The sequence below is a fragment of the Phyllostomus hastatus genome, unplaced genomic scaffold, assembly GCF_019186645.2.
Source record: "Phyllostomus hastatus isolate PE091 unplaced genomic scaffold, TTU_PhHast_1.1 phas_contig_1529, whole genome shotgun sequence".
NCBI classification, from domain to species: Eukaryota; Metazoa; Chordata; class Mammalia; order Chiroptera; family Phyllostomidae; genus Phyllostomus; species Phyllostomus hastatus.
The window spans coordinates 90,362-105,549 of NW_025333626.1; the positions used below are offsets into that span (position 1 = coordinate 90,362).

The window sequence follows — 15,188 nt, forward strand, 5'->3', positions numbered from 1 at the left end:
CTGAATTTCTGTACAACTGTACGGAAATAATACACCTTGTTGAAGGGCATTTGGATTGCTTCAAGTTTTTGGTGATTACGGATAGAGCTGTTATAAACAGCATGTACAGGTATTTGTAGGAACTGAAGTTTCAACTCCTCTAGGGAAAATCTTTTGGCATGTGGTTGCTAGGTCACATTGCTAAGTGTATGTTTAAGTTGGCAAGAAGCAATCAAGCTGTTTTCCAGAGTGGCTGTACCACTTTACGTTTCCTCCAGCAACATGTGGTAAATCCAGATGCTATCTGTCCTCAATATCATTTGCTCTTGTCAGGTGGTTTTTGGCTTCTTTGCCTTTCTCCCTCCTTCCTTCCTTCCTTCCTTCCTTCCTTCCTTCCTCCCTTCCTCCCTTCCTCCCTTCCTTCCTTCCCTTCCCTTCCCTTCCCTTCCCTTCCCTTCCCTTCCCTTCCTTTTCTTCCTTCTTTCTTTTTCTCTCTTGCTCTCACTTACTTTCTTCCTTCCTTTCTTTTCTTTCTGTCTTTCTCTCTCTCTCTTTCCCTCTTTCTCCTTCCTTCCTTCCTTTCTTCCCTCCTTCCTTTCTTTGTTTTAGCAATTTTTAGTACAGGAATACTGATCTCTCACCTTAGTTTTCATTTGCATTTGCCTGAGAGTTAGTGAGGTTGAACATCATCTATTCATGTGCTCCATTGCCAACTATATATATATATGTGTGTGTGTGTGTGTGTGTGTGTGTGTGTGTGTGTGTGTAAATATGTATTTAATATATTAAATCAAACATTGAGTACACTAATACCATTAAATTTTAATAAATATAATATAATAAATATGTAATGGTGTGTCGATATTATTAAATATCAATAGAGTAAATATATTAATATATACATATGTGTGTATATATAAAAACTATGTATAAACATGTGTTTATTTCTATATATGAAATTTTCTTATTGTTGAGTTTTAACACTTCTTTATATGTTCTGGTTACAAGACCTCTGTCAGATAAGCAATTAGCAAATACGTTGTCCCACCTTGGGATCTGTCTTTTCGAATCCTTAACAGTATCTTTCATAGAGGGAAAAAAGGTTTTTTGGTGTCATGCTTAAAACATCTTTGCCAAACCCCAGGTCAAAGAATTTCTGTTGTTTCCTTGTAAACATTTTACAGTTTTATGTTATTGAGTTATGTCTAAGATTTATTTTTAGAGTTCGAGTAGAAGGTGTGAGGTCCTTTTACTTTATTTTTTTCATTGAATCTGTGGGGGTGACATGGGAAGGTCCCTTTACATTCAGATGGCCATTTGGCTGCTTCCACACAGTTGTTGAACGGGCAACCCTCTCTTCGTTGCATTGCTTTGGAGCCTAGAATTGGCCACGTTTGCTGAGACTAGTCCTGGAACGCCTCCTCTGATGCAGTTGCTTGTTTGCTTATCCCTTCACCATTGTCACACTGACTTTCATTTACTGTAGCTTTATAAGTTTGCAAACGAGGTCAGGTGATTCCTCCACGTTTATTGTTTTTGCAGTTGTCTTGGCTATTGCCATTTCTATTATTTTCCACATACATGTTAGAATCAGCTCGTCTATATCTAGAACACATCCTGCTGGGATTTTTATTGGAATTACACTAAACCCATAGATAAATTTCAGGAGAGTTGACATCGTTATTATGTTAAATATTCCAGTCCATGACCATGGTGTGTTCCTCCATTTATTTGGGTGTTCCTTCACTTCTTCAGTATTTCCCCGTTTTCAGCAGGTGCGCATCCTGTTTGCATACTACTTTACCCACCTCTTACCTGCTTTCATGCGTGGGCCACACAAGCTGCTCACAGCTGCCCTGGGAGCTGAGCCAGGCAGGCTGAGCTCATGCTCCTACCCTCATTACCCAGGTGAGGAAACTGAGGCCCAGAGACATGACGTGACTAAGAATGCTGGCCCACCGGACCACAGACCTGGGGCCCCCTCAGAGTAGCCTAGTCCAATCCCATGCTGTGAGAGGTGGGACCTCTAAGGGCCAGGCCACTTGTGGGGGTGGTGGCAGAGTATGGTCAGAGACCTCAGGCAAATGGGTTCCCTACTGTGAGTCTGTTGCGTCCTGTGCGCCACAAGAGACAGTAACTCCCACAGAGTATCGAGTGTCAGTGAGGAGGGAAGGAGATAGTGCATCAAAGTGTGGGGCCCAGGGCCTGACGGTGATGGTGACAAAGACAAGGAGGAGGGGCAGAATGGATGCCCAGGAAAGTGCCAAAACGGATGTCTCAGGGGGCTGGGAGGGCATTGGCAGGGCCCTAACCTGGGTAGGAGGAACCTCAGGGCTGGGAAGCCGTGAACCATGGGGGTCTGCCTCACTGAAGGGAGATGGGGAGTGGTATGGGCAGTTTGGGAGGGTGGGCAGGTGGGTGTCATGAGAGAGTGTTGAGAGGTGGGGGCGTCACCCCCAAGACACCGTGAGCCCCGCGGGGCAGCGGCGGCAGACTGCAGTGGGTGGAGCACATATCTGAACTCAGAGGGTTCTGGGTGCCAGGCCCAGCGCTGCTTCTTCCTGGCTGTGTGCCTCAGGGCGAGTGTCTTGACTCTCGGAGCCTCACTTTCCTCATCCGTGGAATGGGCCTGATCATCCCCTCCCCGCAGCGATGTCCGGTAACAACATGTAGGCCCGTGGAAGAAATGGCAAGGGAATAGTCACAAAACTGTTTGCATAATAGTCAATAACTGGAAACAAGTGAATTGAGGAATGCTGGTGGGTCAACAAGAGCGAGAGGAGTGAGAGGGCACAGGCCCGGGTGGGGGAAAACGCTGTGGAGCTGCCCGGGTACCCGCACACCTCCTCCGAGGGCCTGGTGCACAGTGGGTTCTCAGGGAACGCTCGGGGAGAGGCGATGTGGGCCTCTGTGGCCAGGGAGCCTGTGGAAGGCCCGGGGCTGGTGAGGGGCTGGCCGGAGGTGGGAGGCCTGCCTTGTTGTCCAGGTTGCCCTGTGGATGAGGAGGTGGGCCACCTCCAAGGTGACCAGCCTGATCGTCCTGGGGGGCCCACAGTCTGGCTGCATTCCCCCAGGGCCCTCTGGCCTCCTCCCTGCTCTCTTCCTCCCTGACCACCCTGCAGGGTGCAGGGCAGTGGGCCCCTGGGGGGCCTGACCATGGGGAAGGAGTGTGGACAAGGGAGAATGCTGAAAACCTGCAGGCCTGGGGACTTGGTGACCTCCCCGGCACCCTGTCCCTCATGGCTGCCTTCTCCTGCTTTCCAGATGAGCCACTATATCCGAAGTGCCCTCTGCACACAGTGCTCAAACTCACACCTGTGGCTTTTGTGATGGCCCCACATTCATCCACGAAAAGGCATGTGCCTACTGTGTGCACAACAGGGTCCCGGGAGTTTCCCAGGTCGAGGGTGCCAGAAATGCCATGTATCATTCATCACACCAGGGCCGGGGCCCCAGGCATCCTTCACCCCTCACGCCACCATCTCGAGCCACGCACCTGGAAACCTAAGGGGACTTCCTCTCGTTCGGAATCATGGAGTGTCCATTTGGCTAAACAGGGACCCAGCAGCCAGGGAGGCAGAAATGACAGCACTGGGCAACAAGACAGAATCCCACCTGAAGCCTGTCTTTAAGGAGCAGGGGGTGCGGACAGAGCCAGTTTCCTGGGGGTGAGACCTATGTGGTCCCACAAGACCCTGCACTCACAAGGGCTCCACTCGTGATCCAAGACTCTGCTGTTGTTCTCTTGGAATTCTTAACAATTTGTGAGCAAGGGGCCCATGTCTGCATTTTCTACTGCACCTGGCAAATTATGTAGCTGGGTCTAGGTCAGGATCCAGGTCTGGCCAAGAGAGGGGAACCTCTTCTCAGGGAAAAGGGTCAGTTGGGAGGGCAGGGGCCCTTTCACTACACTGGCCCTCTTCTTAACCTGGGGCCTTGTCCTCCCTACGTGCAGACATTTACTGGGGCACCTGAGGAAGCTCCGGACACTGAACCTGCCCGCTACTGAGCCCTTCCCAGGGGACCTCTGTGTCTCTGCCCTCACTGTTGTCCACTGGAGAAATTGCAGAACCAGCCACACCCTCCGCAGGCATCACCCAGCCCTTGAAAGCACCAGGACCTAAGCCTGGCCTTGACCGCACTGGAACGGGCCTGCTTCCATTGAAGGGCTCCCGAGCCCCAAGCAAGCCTTAGGTCACCGCCACAGGCAATGGGCTTTTGAGGTCTGTAGCAGCTTTGATTTCATTAAATCTACTCTCAGCAACAATGATCCTCCTTCTGCCTGCTGGAGGGGAGAGGATGTCACCTGGAGGCCTACCTCATTGTCCCTATGGGTCTATCCGAGGGATGAGGTCCTGAGCTTGTGTGGATGATGATGGAAGAGTTCGATGCCGGCACCTCCAAAGGTGGGGACAGGGAGATGTGTCCTGGTAGGTGATTGTGGATCCTGCCTTTTGGTGGGAGGGACAGTGGCACCAACCCATAGCCTCCACCCCACCCCTTCCCTTGCTTCCCACCCCCCTCCATGGGCATCTAACTGGTGCCGCACCTCGTAGGAAATCAGGAAACCATGCGGACCGAACCCTCTCGAAACTCTCGATCTCCACACTCACAGGTGCTTCCACGTCTCCCAGCACCCTGCCTGCCTCTTTGGTAGAGGCAAGCCCTCTGGCCCCATCCCAGAGAGCCGACCACGGGCCACTCAGAGCATAGGTAATGGAGGAAACGTCCCACTTCATTTTGCAACTTTAATGTGACACTGATACCAAAAACACAACAGCACGACAACAGCACACAATGAAAGCAGCAGGGCGCAGAGAGCTTCGTCTTGCATGCCATCTCCGATGGGCAGGCAGAGGCGGCCTAGACTGCTGTGTGAACACGGAGTCTGAGGGGGCACTCTGGCTGGATGAGTGATTGCTGCAGTTCGTCAGCGTTGTCTGCAAACACAGGACACAGGAGCAAAAACCAACGGAAATACAGATAAAACAGTGAGGGATATAAAGAACAAAAGAGGGGTCTGTCCACACTCTCACTGCTTCCCCTTCCCCATGCCAGGCCTTCTGCTGACTTCTCACAGCCTCTCCTGCCCCACCCTCCAGGGTCTCATTTATGGCCTGAGAACCTTACTGGATCCAAGAGAAGAAGTTGGCACTCGTTCTGGCGGCATTTCTGGTGCGGATGGTGGAGCTGGTGCTAGGGCCATCTAGGATGCTGGTGTTGGCCCCACCATTGGTGCCACTGCTGATGCCAGCTCTCCAAGTGGCTCTCCCATTGGCACGGTTGCTATTCAGAATGTACTGATGGTATCTGGCCCAGAAAGCAAAGGGGATCCTGGCCCAGGCGTCGCCAAAATCTCCATCCTCATCCCAGGTCAGGAGCTCCACCTGTATGTCGTCCCAGCTCCACCGTCCAATCAGAGCTTCATCCCCGATGTTCATCTGGGCCCTCATCTGGGCCCTGGCATGTTCCTCAGCCATATCCACATCCATCGTCTTGAAAGCATCATCCACAGCCTCCAGGAAATGGGCCCTCCATTCCCGGGGGTCTCGGTTCTGATACTGCAATGTAATAGCAGCAACTATGCTAACTGCTACCCTATGTTCACCGAGCACCTGCTTCCCACTGTACACCCTCCTGTGCACTGAGCACGATCACAATAAAAATAAAGACCACTGGAGCCGAGCTCCTCTCATTCTGGATCAGGCCTGGGGTTTCGCCCCATCCCTCACATACATTGCATCTGTGAACTTGGGCCAGTCACCCAGGAACCTTTCTGAGACTCAGTGTCCGCACTGGACACACAAATGGCATAAGGAGCCCATGACTGAGAAACAGACAAGGTATGGGAAGTGCCAGCCCCTGGCCCTGGCCCCAGCCCCCAGCAGGGGCTCTCTGTTACCTGGGCAATGAATCTCAGCACCCTCATCTTGCTGGTCTCATGTCGGGCCCGCAGTCCCCAGAGGAATTCGTACTCAGGTGGGCTGCTGTTGGGGATCTTCTTGTATTCCAGGTACCTCAGGGGAGAGGAAAAGAAACTTTTGCCTCCAGCCAGGCAGACCTGTTGTCATGCTAAATGGCTCCCAGGGGGCCCCTTTCCAGTCCCAAGGCAGCAAGCAGCTCAGCTCCTGCAGGAGGACTGTCCTGACCCTCTGGCCGGTGCCCCACTCCCAAGCTCACTCCCAGGGTTTCTGCCTGCAGTACTGAGGCCTTCAAAACCCTGGGCTGTCTGTTCCTGCCCAGAACAGCCACAGGGAGGTGTGTGGGTGGGGGCGGGGGAAGGGGCACAGGTAGGGTATGTTTGTCCACAGTAAGGCCACAGGCTTGTGCCCCTTGTCACAATGACCCCTGGATTCCTGTCAGGTGTGTTGTAAACCGTGGGGCCACTGCTTCAGGCCCCCTCCTCTGAGCACACCCCACCACAGCGTCTTGTCCGTGGCCCGGCTGAGCCCTGGGACAGCCCACCACGGAAAGGGACTGTGAAGAGAAGAAACGGTCCACCAAGAGCAGTGTACTCCAGGTACGCGCCTGACCCTGTGAGTCAGGAGGGCCAGGCTCCAGGCCTGAGTGGGCCCCTCGCCAGCAAGGGCCAAGCTCACACTTCCACACTGGAGCCCTAGGTTCCTGGGATGCAAAGCAGGGGATATTCTCCTATAGCCTGCAGGGCAGGTGCTTGGATGGTGTGGTGGTAGTAACATACCCCACACCATGTTCTCAATCAACGTGTGCCCCCTTTCCCCAAGAATGCCCTGGCATTCTAATCCCCCTGGCACTCACATACCCCGACCCACACTCACCCCAGAGACTCCATCCCTCCAGTGTTAAGACCTAGGATGGGGAAATGGCTTCCTCAGCCAGACCAGCACAAGGAAGGCATGAGTGTGAGACTTACTTCTGCTTCACAAAGTCGTCTGTAATGAGCTTCCTCAGATCGCCAAGGAATGGGTGCCTCACCCTGAGGGCAAGGAAAGGAGTCCATGACTAGAGCCGGTGGCAGTGCCCGGGTATGGGCAGGAGCACTCGCTACCAGGATTGAGAACTTCCTGGCCCATGGGGCAGCCCCATGAGGCCTGGGCATGCAGCAGAGGTCCGACAGCAATGGCTGACATAGGGGTTTGATGGAGCCCCGAATTCTGATGGTTTCTCTTACATCTCCTCTGGGGACAGAGAGGGGACATGGAGCAGAGAGGGGGCTGAGAGTTCAGGACCATTTTGCCATGCACCCTGGTGAGGCCCTTTGCGCTCTGCCTAGTCCAGGACGCCCACTCCCCTGCACCAGACCATCAGGTTGTTGCAATCCTGGGGCCTCCTGTGCCCCAGGACAACGCTGAGGGGCACTGGGAGCCCAGAGAGCCCAGTCATACCCAGGGCGCAGTCCCATCTTGCGTAGTGCCTCCCAGAGGACAGCTGCCAGGGAGATGAGGTACAAGAATTTGAAACACGAAGGTGAGACGGGGGTGGAGGCAACCCCCCACCTGCAGGCCCAGCCACTCACCCTCGCTGGCACGGTTGCCATTCATGAAGATGACTCCCAGAATCACTAAGAGAAGACTCAGCCTGGGAGTGTCCTTGGTCCTAAAAGTGTGGAAAGGGGGATCCTGTCCAGCAGTCATTTGCCCAAGAGACTACAGTCAGCTCACCCAACTAGCTTCTCCCAGATCGCTCCACTCGCTACAGGGCAATTCTTCCCACTCTGCGCATGGCTTGCTACCTGATCCAGACAACTCATTCTTCCTCCGCTTGCAATTACATCACTTCATCCATCAGGTGTGGATGCTAACACCCCCTCCCAAGATTCTGCCAAGGACAGGATTGGGCAGCAGGAGCAAACGCTTGCCAAAGGTGTGTCCAGAGGCTCATCCACATCTTCCCCGCCCTTTGCCCATGGGGCGTACACTGGACAGAAAGCTCCCCCAGGACCAACCACTCTGCCCAGCCAGGGCCAGGCACTTAGCAGGAAGAGGAAAGCAACGAGAAGCCTGCTTTCTTGGAAGGAGGGGCGTGGGTGGGCAGGGGTGGAATCCCCATCGCTGCAAGGCCTGGCCCATCTGGTAATCACTTGACAACGGTAGGTGGGCACTGTGCTGAGGCCCTCCGGCCCTGTTTTCCCTCTTCTCTGAGAGGAGGGGGAGGCACCACCTGGGAAGGCCACGACCCTCCTGCCCTTTCTCACTTTCCCAGGAGGCGAGCTGAAGAATCCTGTGTGCAGACAAGAATGTACAGATGTTCTTCCTTGTCGATCTCCTTCAGGTGGATCCCGAACTTCTACACGGGGAGAAAACAAGACTGCAGGGTCAAAAGTCCAGGCCGAATGTCCTGCAGGTAGTCACTCCATTACCTGCCAGAACATTTCCTAGGCAGGGAACCCAATGTCACGGGGGACGACAGAACAAGAGAGGACGCAGAGGAACTGGCCTCTGGGAGTTCTGCCACTGGCCAAGGCAACGGGACCCACTTCAGGAGACCAGAGACCTCCCAGAGCACAAGGGAGAGGACGTATGCAGTGGGAGCTCCCAGGTGGAGAAGCTAGGCAAAGCTTCCAGAGCAGGCAGTATTGACACTGGGCCTCCAAAGGCTGCAGGGTGCAAGGCTTCCCTGCCGCTCACATTCCAGAGAGCTGCCCCCCCATCCCCGCACCCACCTTTTCCAAGGTGTATGTTGCTCGTTCAATGATCTCTGGGAAGTGTTCGTCGTATTCTCGGATGACGTCCTTCAGCATGTCTGCAGGAGGAGAGAGGTGGGAAAGCGCCTAGGCTGAGCAGGGGCCAGAGTTGCAGTCCCTCGGTCAGCCCTGCTGCAGGGGGAAGCACAGTCAGGACCCCGTGGTGTACTGTGCGCTTGGAGCCATCAGGCAAGGCCTGACAGTTGGGGGTATCTGATGGGGGTGGGGCCCACTGAGGAGGATTGGGGGAGGGGGGAGGCAGAGCTCAAGGATGGGGCACAGTTGTCCACCTGAGCGCTTGATGGGGATCTTCTTGTAGTCCTTAATCATCAGATATTTCACCAACTTATTTGCCTGGAGAAGGGGAGGCGAAGGTATGGGTGAGCTCAAAAAACTGGCCAGCAAGGGAGGAGAAGGAGGGAGAGGGGGGAAGGGCGGACTCCTTACCCTCTCTTGCAGAAGGGTCACGTTGCGGGGTGGCAAGCACAGTACATGCCTCGAGGGTACCTGGGATCTCAGGGCCATCGGGGGCCGAGGGGCCATCTGAGCCCTCACTGTCAATGGGGGCTGCGATGTTCTCCAGGTCGGTGGGACAGCAGGAGGCTCTCTCTCTTCCTCACTGCTTTCATACTCATCATCCAGGTGCTTAGACTATAGCATTGGGGAGAGGAGAGACTCAACACTACCAAGCTTACTGTGCCCAAGCCCCTGGCAACATCTTCACCAGAGCAGGTACTTGGAAATAAGAGTAGTAGGAACAGCAGATGACATGTGCAGAGGGCTTACTAAGTGCCAAGCACTGAGCCAATCTCTTCTCCCTCCAGGCCGGAGGGTAGTGACTACATGGAGTAAGAACATGCTAGCACACTTGTGTTGTAGAAACTTGGACAAGCTGAGAGAAGAGGGGAGGGAAAGAGAAGGGAAGGGAAGAGACAGGAGGGGAGGGAAGGGGAGGGGAGAGAAGGGGAGGGCAGGGGAAGAGAGGAGAGGAGGGGAGGGGAGGGGAGGGGAGAGAAGGGGAGGGCAGGGGGAAGAGAGGAGAGGAGTGCAGAGGAGGGGAGGGAGGGGAGGGGAGGGGAGGGGAGGGGAGGGGAGGGGAGGGGAGGGGAGGGAGGGGAGGGGAGGGGAGGGGAGGGGAGAGGAGAAGAACAAGGGGGGTTGGAGAAGGCAGGGAGGTCTCACCTTCTTTGTCCTCTTGCCTCCCATCCTGGCCCAGGGCTCAGCACTGTTCTGAGCAGTAGCAGCTGCACTCTCAGGCTCAGGGGCGCTCGTGGCCATCTTGGCCTTGGCAGCAGCTGCTGCCACAACATTCTGAGGCTCCACCCACCGAGTCTTAGCGAGAGCCTTCCCAGACTTGGTCGTTTTGGGCCGAGTGGCTGCCCCCTCCCCAGCGGATGCTGTCTGAGGCACCCAGGAGGCAGCACTGGGGGCCCTCTCTGGCCACATCTTGGGCCGGAGTGGGCCTCCTGGGGTGTGGGAAGGCTATGCCACTGACACCAGCCGGCTGGGTGAAATCAAAGACATCATTCTGACCCAGAAAGACTGTCTTGAGCTGGGTGGCATCCACCTCACTGGCACATGGAGCCTGAGAGGAAGCACAGGCAGTACTGGGACCCTCAGTAGCAGCCTCCTGGGCCTGGGAGGCTGGCTGGGGCTGTGAGGAGGTTGCTGGAGCCCCAGAGGCAGCCATGTCACTGTTGACTGGCATCTGGGAGCTGTGGGGAGAAGCAAGGGTTGTCTCAGGGGTGGCTTCCTGAGCCTCGGCCGCATATGCCATGGGTTGGGTATTGTCTCTCGAGGCCTGCTCTGTGGCCAGCGGGTGGCTAGTGACCACCTGATTGTAGATGGCCCGAGCAGCAGCAGCAGCAGCCCGAGCAGCGCGGTTGGAGGCGGCAGCTCGGGCTACATTGGCAGCCCGAGCCTCCGCCTCATTGGCAAGTGTTTCTGGATCCAGCTGAAATGCCTCCACCAGAGTCTGGGCCAGCATAGGGTTTTCCAGTTCCCAGGGTTCATTCTGCAAGGCCAGACAGAAGGATAAAGGAAGGCAGACAACTTTACACACTCTCATCATGCTTCCTTGTGCTGGACAGCCCCCTCCAGGCAGCCATCCAGCCCCTACCACCCCCAACACCCTCCTCGAACGACCCTCTTTCTCCCAGCAGGAAAGGGAAGGTTTGATTTGGAGTGGCTAAGTAGTCCTTCCCCATCAGCCCTCCCCTCTGCATAAAACCTCCCCTCCCCTCCCAGTTTTGGCAGGGCCAGCAGGTGGCCGAGAAGGGGCCTCACCGCCAAGATGTGAAGGCCTGGACCCAAGCTCCCAAAGGCTCTGAGGAGACGAATGTCAAAGCTGGTGAAGGTGCCATAGCCTCCGAAAGCACCAAATTCTTCATACTCATTTCCTTCAATCATCTCTTCCTCCCCAACTTCATCACTACCCTCATCCATGTCTTCAGCATTGTAGCTTTCGGATTCCATGCGGAAGCTCCCCTCAGCCATGCTGGTGTCCCAAGAAGAAGAGAGCTCAGCCTGAGAGGAAGGATGAGGCCTCTGGGGGAGGAGGGAAATCCAATGGAGGCATGATCTCTCGGGGGAGCACCCATCAGCCAGCCCCTTACTAGGCAGTAGGGGTTGGGAGTGAAGTCTGTTGGGGTAGATTGTGTCAGAGACAGAATCTTCTACCGGAAGAGAAGGGTAGAAGAGGTCGGAGGAGATCGCCACACTGAAAGGTGGGGGCAGGCTCCCCATCCCAGTGGCTCGATTTGAATGGAGGGGTGGACTGGTGGGCTTGGGTCTGAAGAGCCCCAAAGGGGATGGATGCAGGGAGAGAAGGAGAAACAAAGGGCCTGAATTTAAGGGCTGGAGCAGGGAGCCAAGATAAAGGGTGAGAAGATGAAATGTGAGGGCTCAGACACATGGGGACCGCGAAAAGCTCTGGGAAACTGAATCCCAGGGACCCTTTGGCGAGGTCCGGGTGGGTGGGGGGCTTTCCGGTCAGGCTGGGCTCACACGCGAGCGCTAGGGGTAGATGGGGTGGGGGCCTTGGACTAGGTGAGGCTCCATTTGGAGCGCTGGAGGTGTCAAAACCCAGGATTGCAACTCCAGGAAGGAGGCAAAGTGGTCAGCTGGGTGGGAGTGATCTAGGAGTGGCTGGGCGGGGATGGGGGCCTGTGTCTAAGGCAGGTCAGCCCAGAGCACACGGGTCTGTGAAAGCAGTTAGGATCCGGGAGCCTGGGTCTGGCGGCGGGGCAGAGGGGACTCCTATCTGGACCACGGGTCTAACGGGGTTCGGGTTTTGAGTGCTTGGGCTTTGTTCAGCTCCCGGGTGGGGGGAGCGTTGCAGGGAGGTGGGGTGCGTTGTGCGGGAAGGGGTGGCGCAGTGTACCGGGTTCCACTCGCCCTCTCCCGGTCCTGTCCAAGGCTGGATCCTTACCTTCCCTGGGGCTCCAATGGCGTCGGTCCTCAGCACCGGGAACCCCGCAGCCGCGCCTCGCCTACTGCTGCCAGCACAGCAGCTCCTACCACCCCGCCCCTTTTCTCCGCACACCCCCACCCCGCGGCTAGCAGCCTGCGCATGCGCTGACCCCTCCAGCCCGCCGCTTTCCCAACAAAAGCCCGGTCCACCAGGTCCCCAGCGCGCAGGCGATTCCCCGGGTGGGCGGGCGAGATGGGGCGGGGGAGGGGGGTGTTTTTTCCTTCCCGCCAGGTTCCCCTTCCCACCCCGGCCTCTGACTGCAGGCGCGACCTCACACCCTGTGGTGCAGTTCAACCCACCCAATCATCTACCCTCAGTACCTCCCACTTTTACAGCTCTGCCCTTCACCTTTCCCCTAAGCTCCTCCAGTGCGCTCTGGAATCCACTATGCGCCGGTTCCCCCAGCGTGATCCCTAGGTCACAAGTACAGAGGTCTCCAGCAACAAGGGAAATGCAAACAGAGGATGCCGGTTCCCTTTGCGTTCCCCTCCACTGGGGCCACCTCTGTGGCCTCCAGGCACCCTGGGAACATCTGCTTCCTCAATCACTCTTTATGCAGCTTGTGCATCACAGCCAGATCTTGGCTGCGGCTTGTCTTCCTCTCACAGCTGCCCTGGGAGGTCGATGTCAGCATCCCCATTCTACAAGTCAGGAAGCTGAGGCACAGACACACTGCATGGACTAATGACACGAGGCCACAGAGCCAGTGAACAGAAAATGTAGAATTTGGGCTCCATGTTTGCCTAGTGCTGGCCAGGGGACTGAGGCATCCTCTCCTCTTCAGTTTCAGCGACAGCTCCCCACCCACCTCCCCTGCCCTGTCAACATCTGTCCCAAACAAGCAAGCTTTGCATTGTCTGAGACCTAAGCTCATGCTCATGCTCTGCACCTGGAAGGACACAGGTAGAGGCCCGCCAGCCCCGCCTCTGCCTACTCTATGTGGATCCATCCAGGTGTGGGAATTGCTGGTTGGGGTTCACTCTCCGCTCTGACTTTCAGGCCTCTTTGCAGAGAGTGGCACACACATGCTGCCCCTTAGGTCCTCCTGGTGCCCACTGGAGCAGCCTGGACAATCGGGCACTTGTGTGTCTGAGCCATGGCAAGCCCTGATTCAGAGTAAATGTTTGTCCTGGTTCCTTCCAGGGATGGGGCCTGGGGCAGCTGTGGTCTTGTGGGAAGAAGCTGGGCCGGGCTTCAGAATTCCAGGGATGGAGTGCTGGGCCAGTCTGTTGCTCGCTAGCTGTGTGAGCCTGCTCAGGTCGCTGAGCATCTCTGAACCCAGTTTCTCAATATGCAGAATGGGAAACACAAGGAGCACTTACTCAGGTCCTAACCAAGGACACACATGCCTCTGGACTTCCAGAATGACCGGTGAGACAGCTTTGGAGGCAGGAAATGCTATGTTCTCATCTCAAATTATGTACTTTTTACACAAACCATACTGGACTTTTATTTATTTATTTTTAAAAAAAGATTTTATTTATTTATTTTTTTAGAGAGGGGAAGGGAGGAAGAAAGAGAGGAAAACATCACTTTGTGGTTGCTTCTCTCGCACACCCCCACTGGAGGCCTGACCCACAACCCAAGCATGTGCCCTGACTGGGAATCGAACCGGCGACCCTTTGGTTCACAGGCTGGCACTCATTCCACTGAGCCACACCAGGCAGGGCCATATTGGACTTTTACATTCATTTTTTATATCAGCCTCTCCAGGACTCCTGTGTACGAATCAGAAGCTATTGCTAGGACCACAGCTTTTACTCTCCAGTGACCAATATCAATCCTGCCTGGCTGAATGGCTTTCCTCTGCTGTTGCATAGCAACCTCCCTGGTCAGCTGCTTCTGTCTCTTCAGCCCTTCCTGGGTAATACGTTTCTGCAGAAGGTGAGCAGACCCTAGAAAAGAAAGCCTTGACAAACTGCTATATGCTAGTAGAAAATGCTATGTTCCCATCTCAAACTGACCTGTGCTTTTTACCAAACACCATGCTGGACTTTTATATCCGCTTTTCTTTCCATTTTCTTTTTAATTTTTTCTTTCTTTTTATTTTAAGTATATTTTATTGATTATGCTATTACAGTTGTCCCATTTTTTCCTCCCCTTTATCCCCTTCCGCCCTGCACCCCCCTCCCACCAGCATCCCTCCCCGCATAGTTCATGTCCATGGGTCGTACATATAAGTTCATTGGCTTCTCCATTTCCTATACTATTCTTAACCTCCCTCTGTCTATTTTGTACCTACCATTTATGCTTCTTATTCCCTGTACCTTTTCCCCCATTCTCCCCCTCCCCCTCCCCACTGATGACCCTCCATGTGATCTCCATTTCTGTGATTCTGTTTCTGCTCCAGTTGTTTGCTTAGTTTGTTTTTTAGACTTCTTTTTCTTAGATAAGTCCCTTTAACATTTCATATAATAAGGGTTTGGTGATGAGGAACTCCTTTAACTTGACCTCATCTGGGAAGCACTTTATCTGCCCTTCCATTCTAAATGATAGCTTGGCTGGGTAGAGTAATCTTGGGTGTAGGTCCTTGCCTTTCATGACCTGGAATACTTCTTTCCAGCCCCTTCTTGCCTGCAAGGTTTTTTTTTGAGAAATCAGTTGCTAGTCTTATGGGAACTCCTTTGTAGGTACCTGTCTCCTTTTCTTGTGCTGCTTTTAAGCGTCTCTCCTTCTCTTTAATCTTGGGTAATGTAATTATGACGTGCCTTGGTGTGTGCTTCCTTGGGTCTAACTTCTTTGGGACTCTCTGAGCTTCCTGGACTTCCTGGAAGTCTGTTTCCTTTGCTAGACTAGGGAAGTTTTCCTTTATTATTTTTTCAAATAAGTTCTCAATTTCTTGCTCTTCCTCTTCTCATTCTGGCACCCCGATGATGCAGATGTTGGAATGTATAAAGTTGCCCTGGAGGCTCCTAAGCCTCTCCTCATTTATTTTTTTTGAATTCTTGTTTCTTCATTCTGTTCTGGTTGCATGCTTATTGCTTCCTTCTGCTCTTCAGAACCTTCACTTCTTCCTCTATTTTTTTCAATCATGCTCAACCATTTCTGCGAGCATCCTGATTACCAGTGTTTTGA

The 15,188-nt window shown here is 54.3% G+C and overlaps 1 protein-coding gene and 1 non-coding gene across 2 annotated transcripts; both read right to left on the reverse strand.

Moving 5' to 3' along the window:
* Positions 1-4,713: 4,713 nt before the first annotated feature.
* On the reverse strand, positions 4,714-12,122 carry LOC123813599 (melanoma-associated antigen D4-like). The gene is given in 14 exon segments (XM_045830675.1): positions 4,714-4,919; positions 5,110-5,540; positions 5,882-5,996; positions 6,872-6,934; positions 7,344-7,386; positions 7,475-7,554; positions 8,153-8,244; positions 8,621-8,700; positions 8,932-8,995; positions 9,089-9,292; positions 9,824-10,069; positions 10,071-10,655; positions 10,928-11,188; positions 12,072-12,122. Coding segments are annotated over 13 exon segments (2,223 nt in total). The 5' UTR covers positions 11,138-11,188; positions 12,072-12,122; the 3' UTR covers positions 4,714-4,909.
* LOC123813603 lies at positions 6,266-6,397 on the reverse strand. Its single transcript, XR_006784786.1, has one exon. It is a non-coding gene; the product is annotated as a small nucleolar RNA SNORA11 (small nucleolar RNA).
* Positions 12,123-15,188: the final 3,066 nt, after the last annotated feature.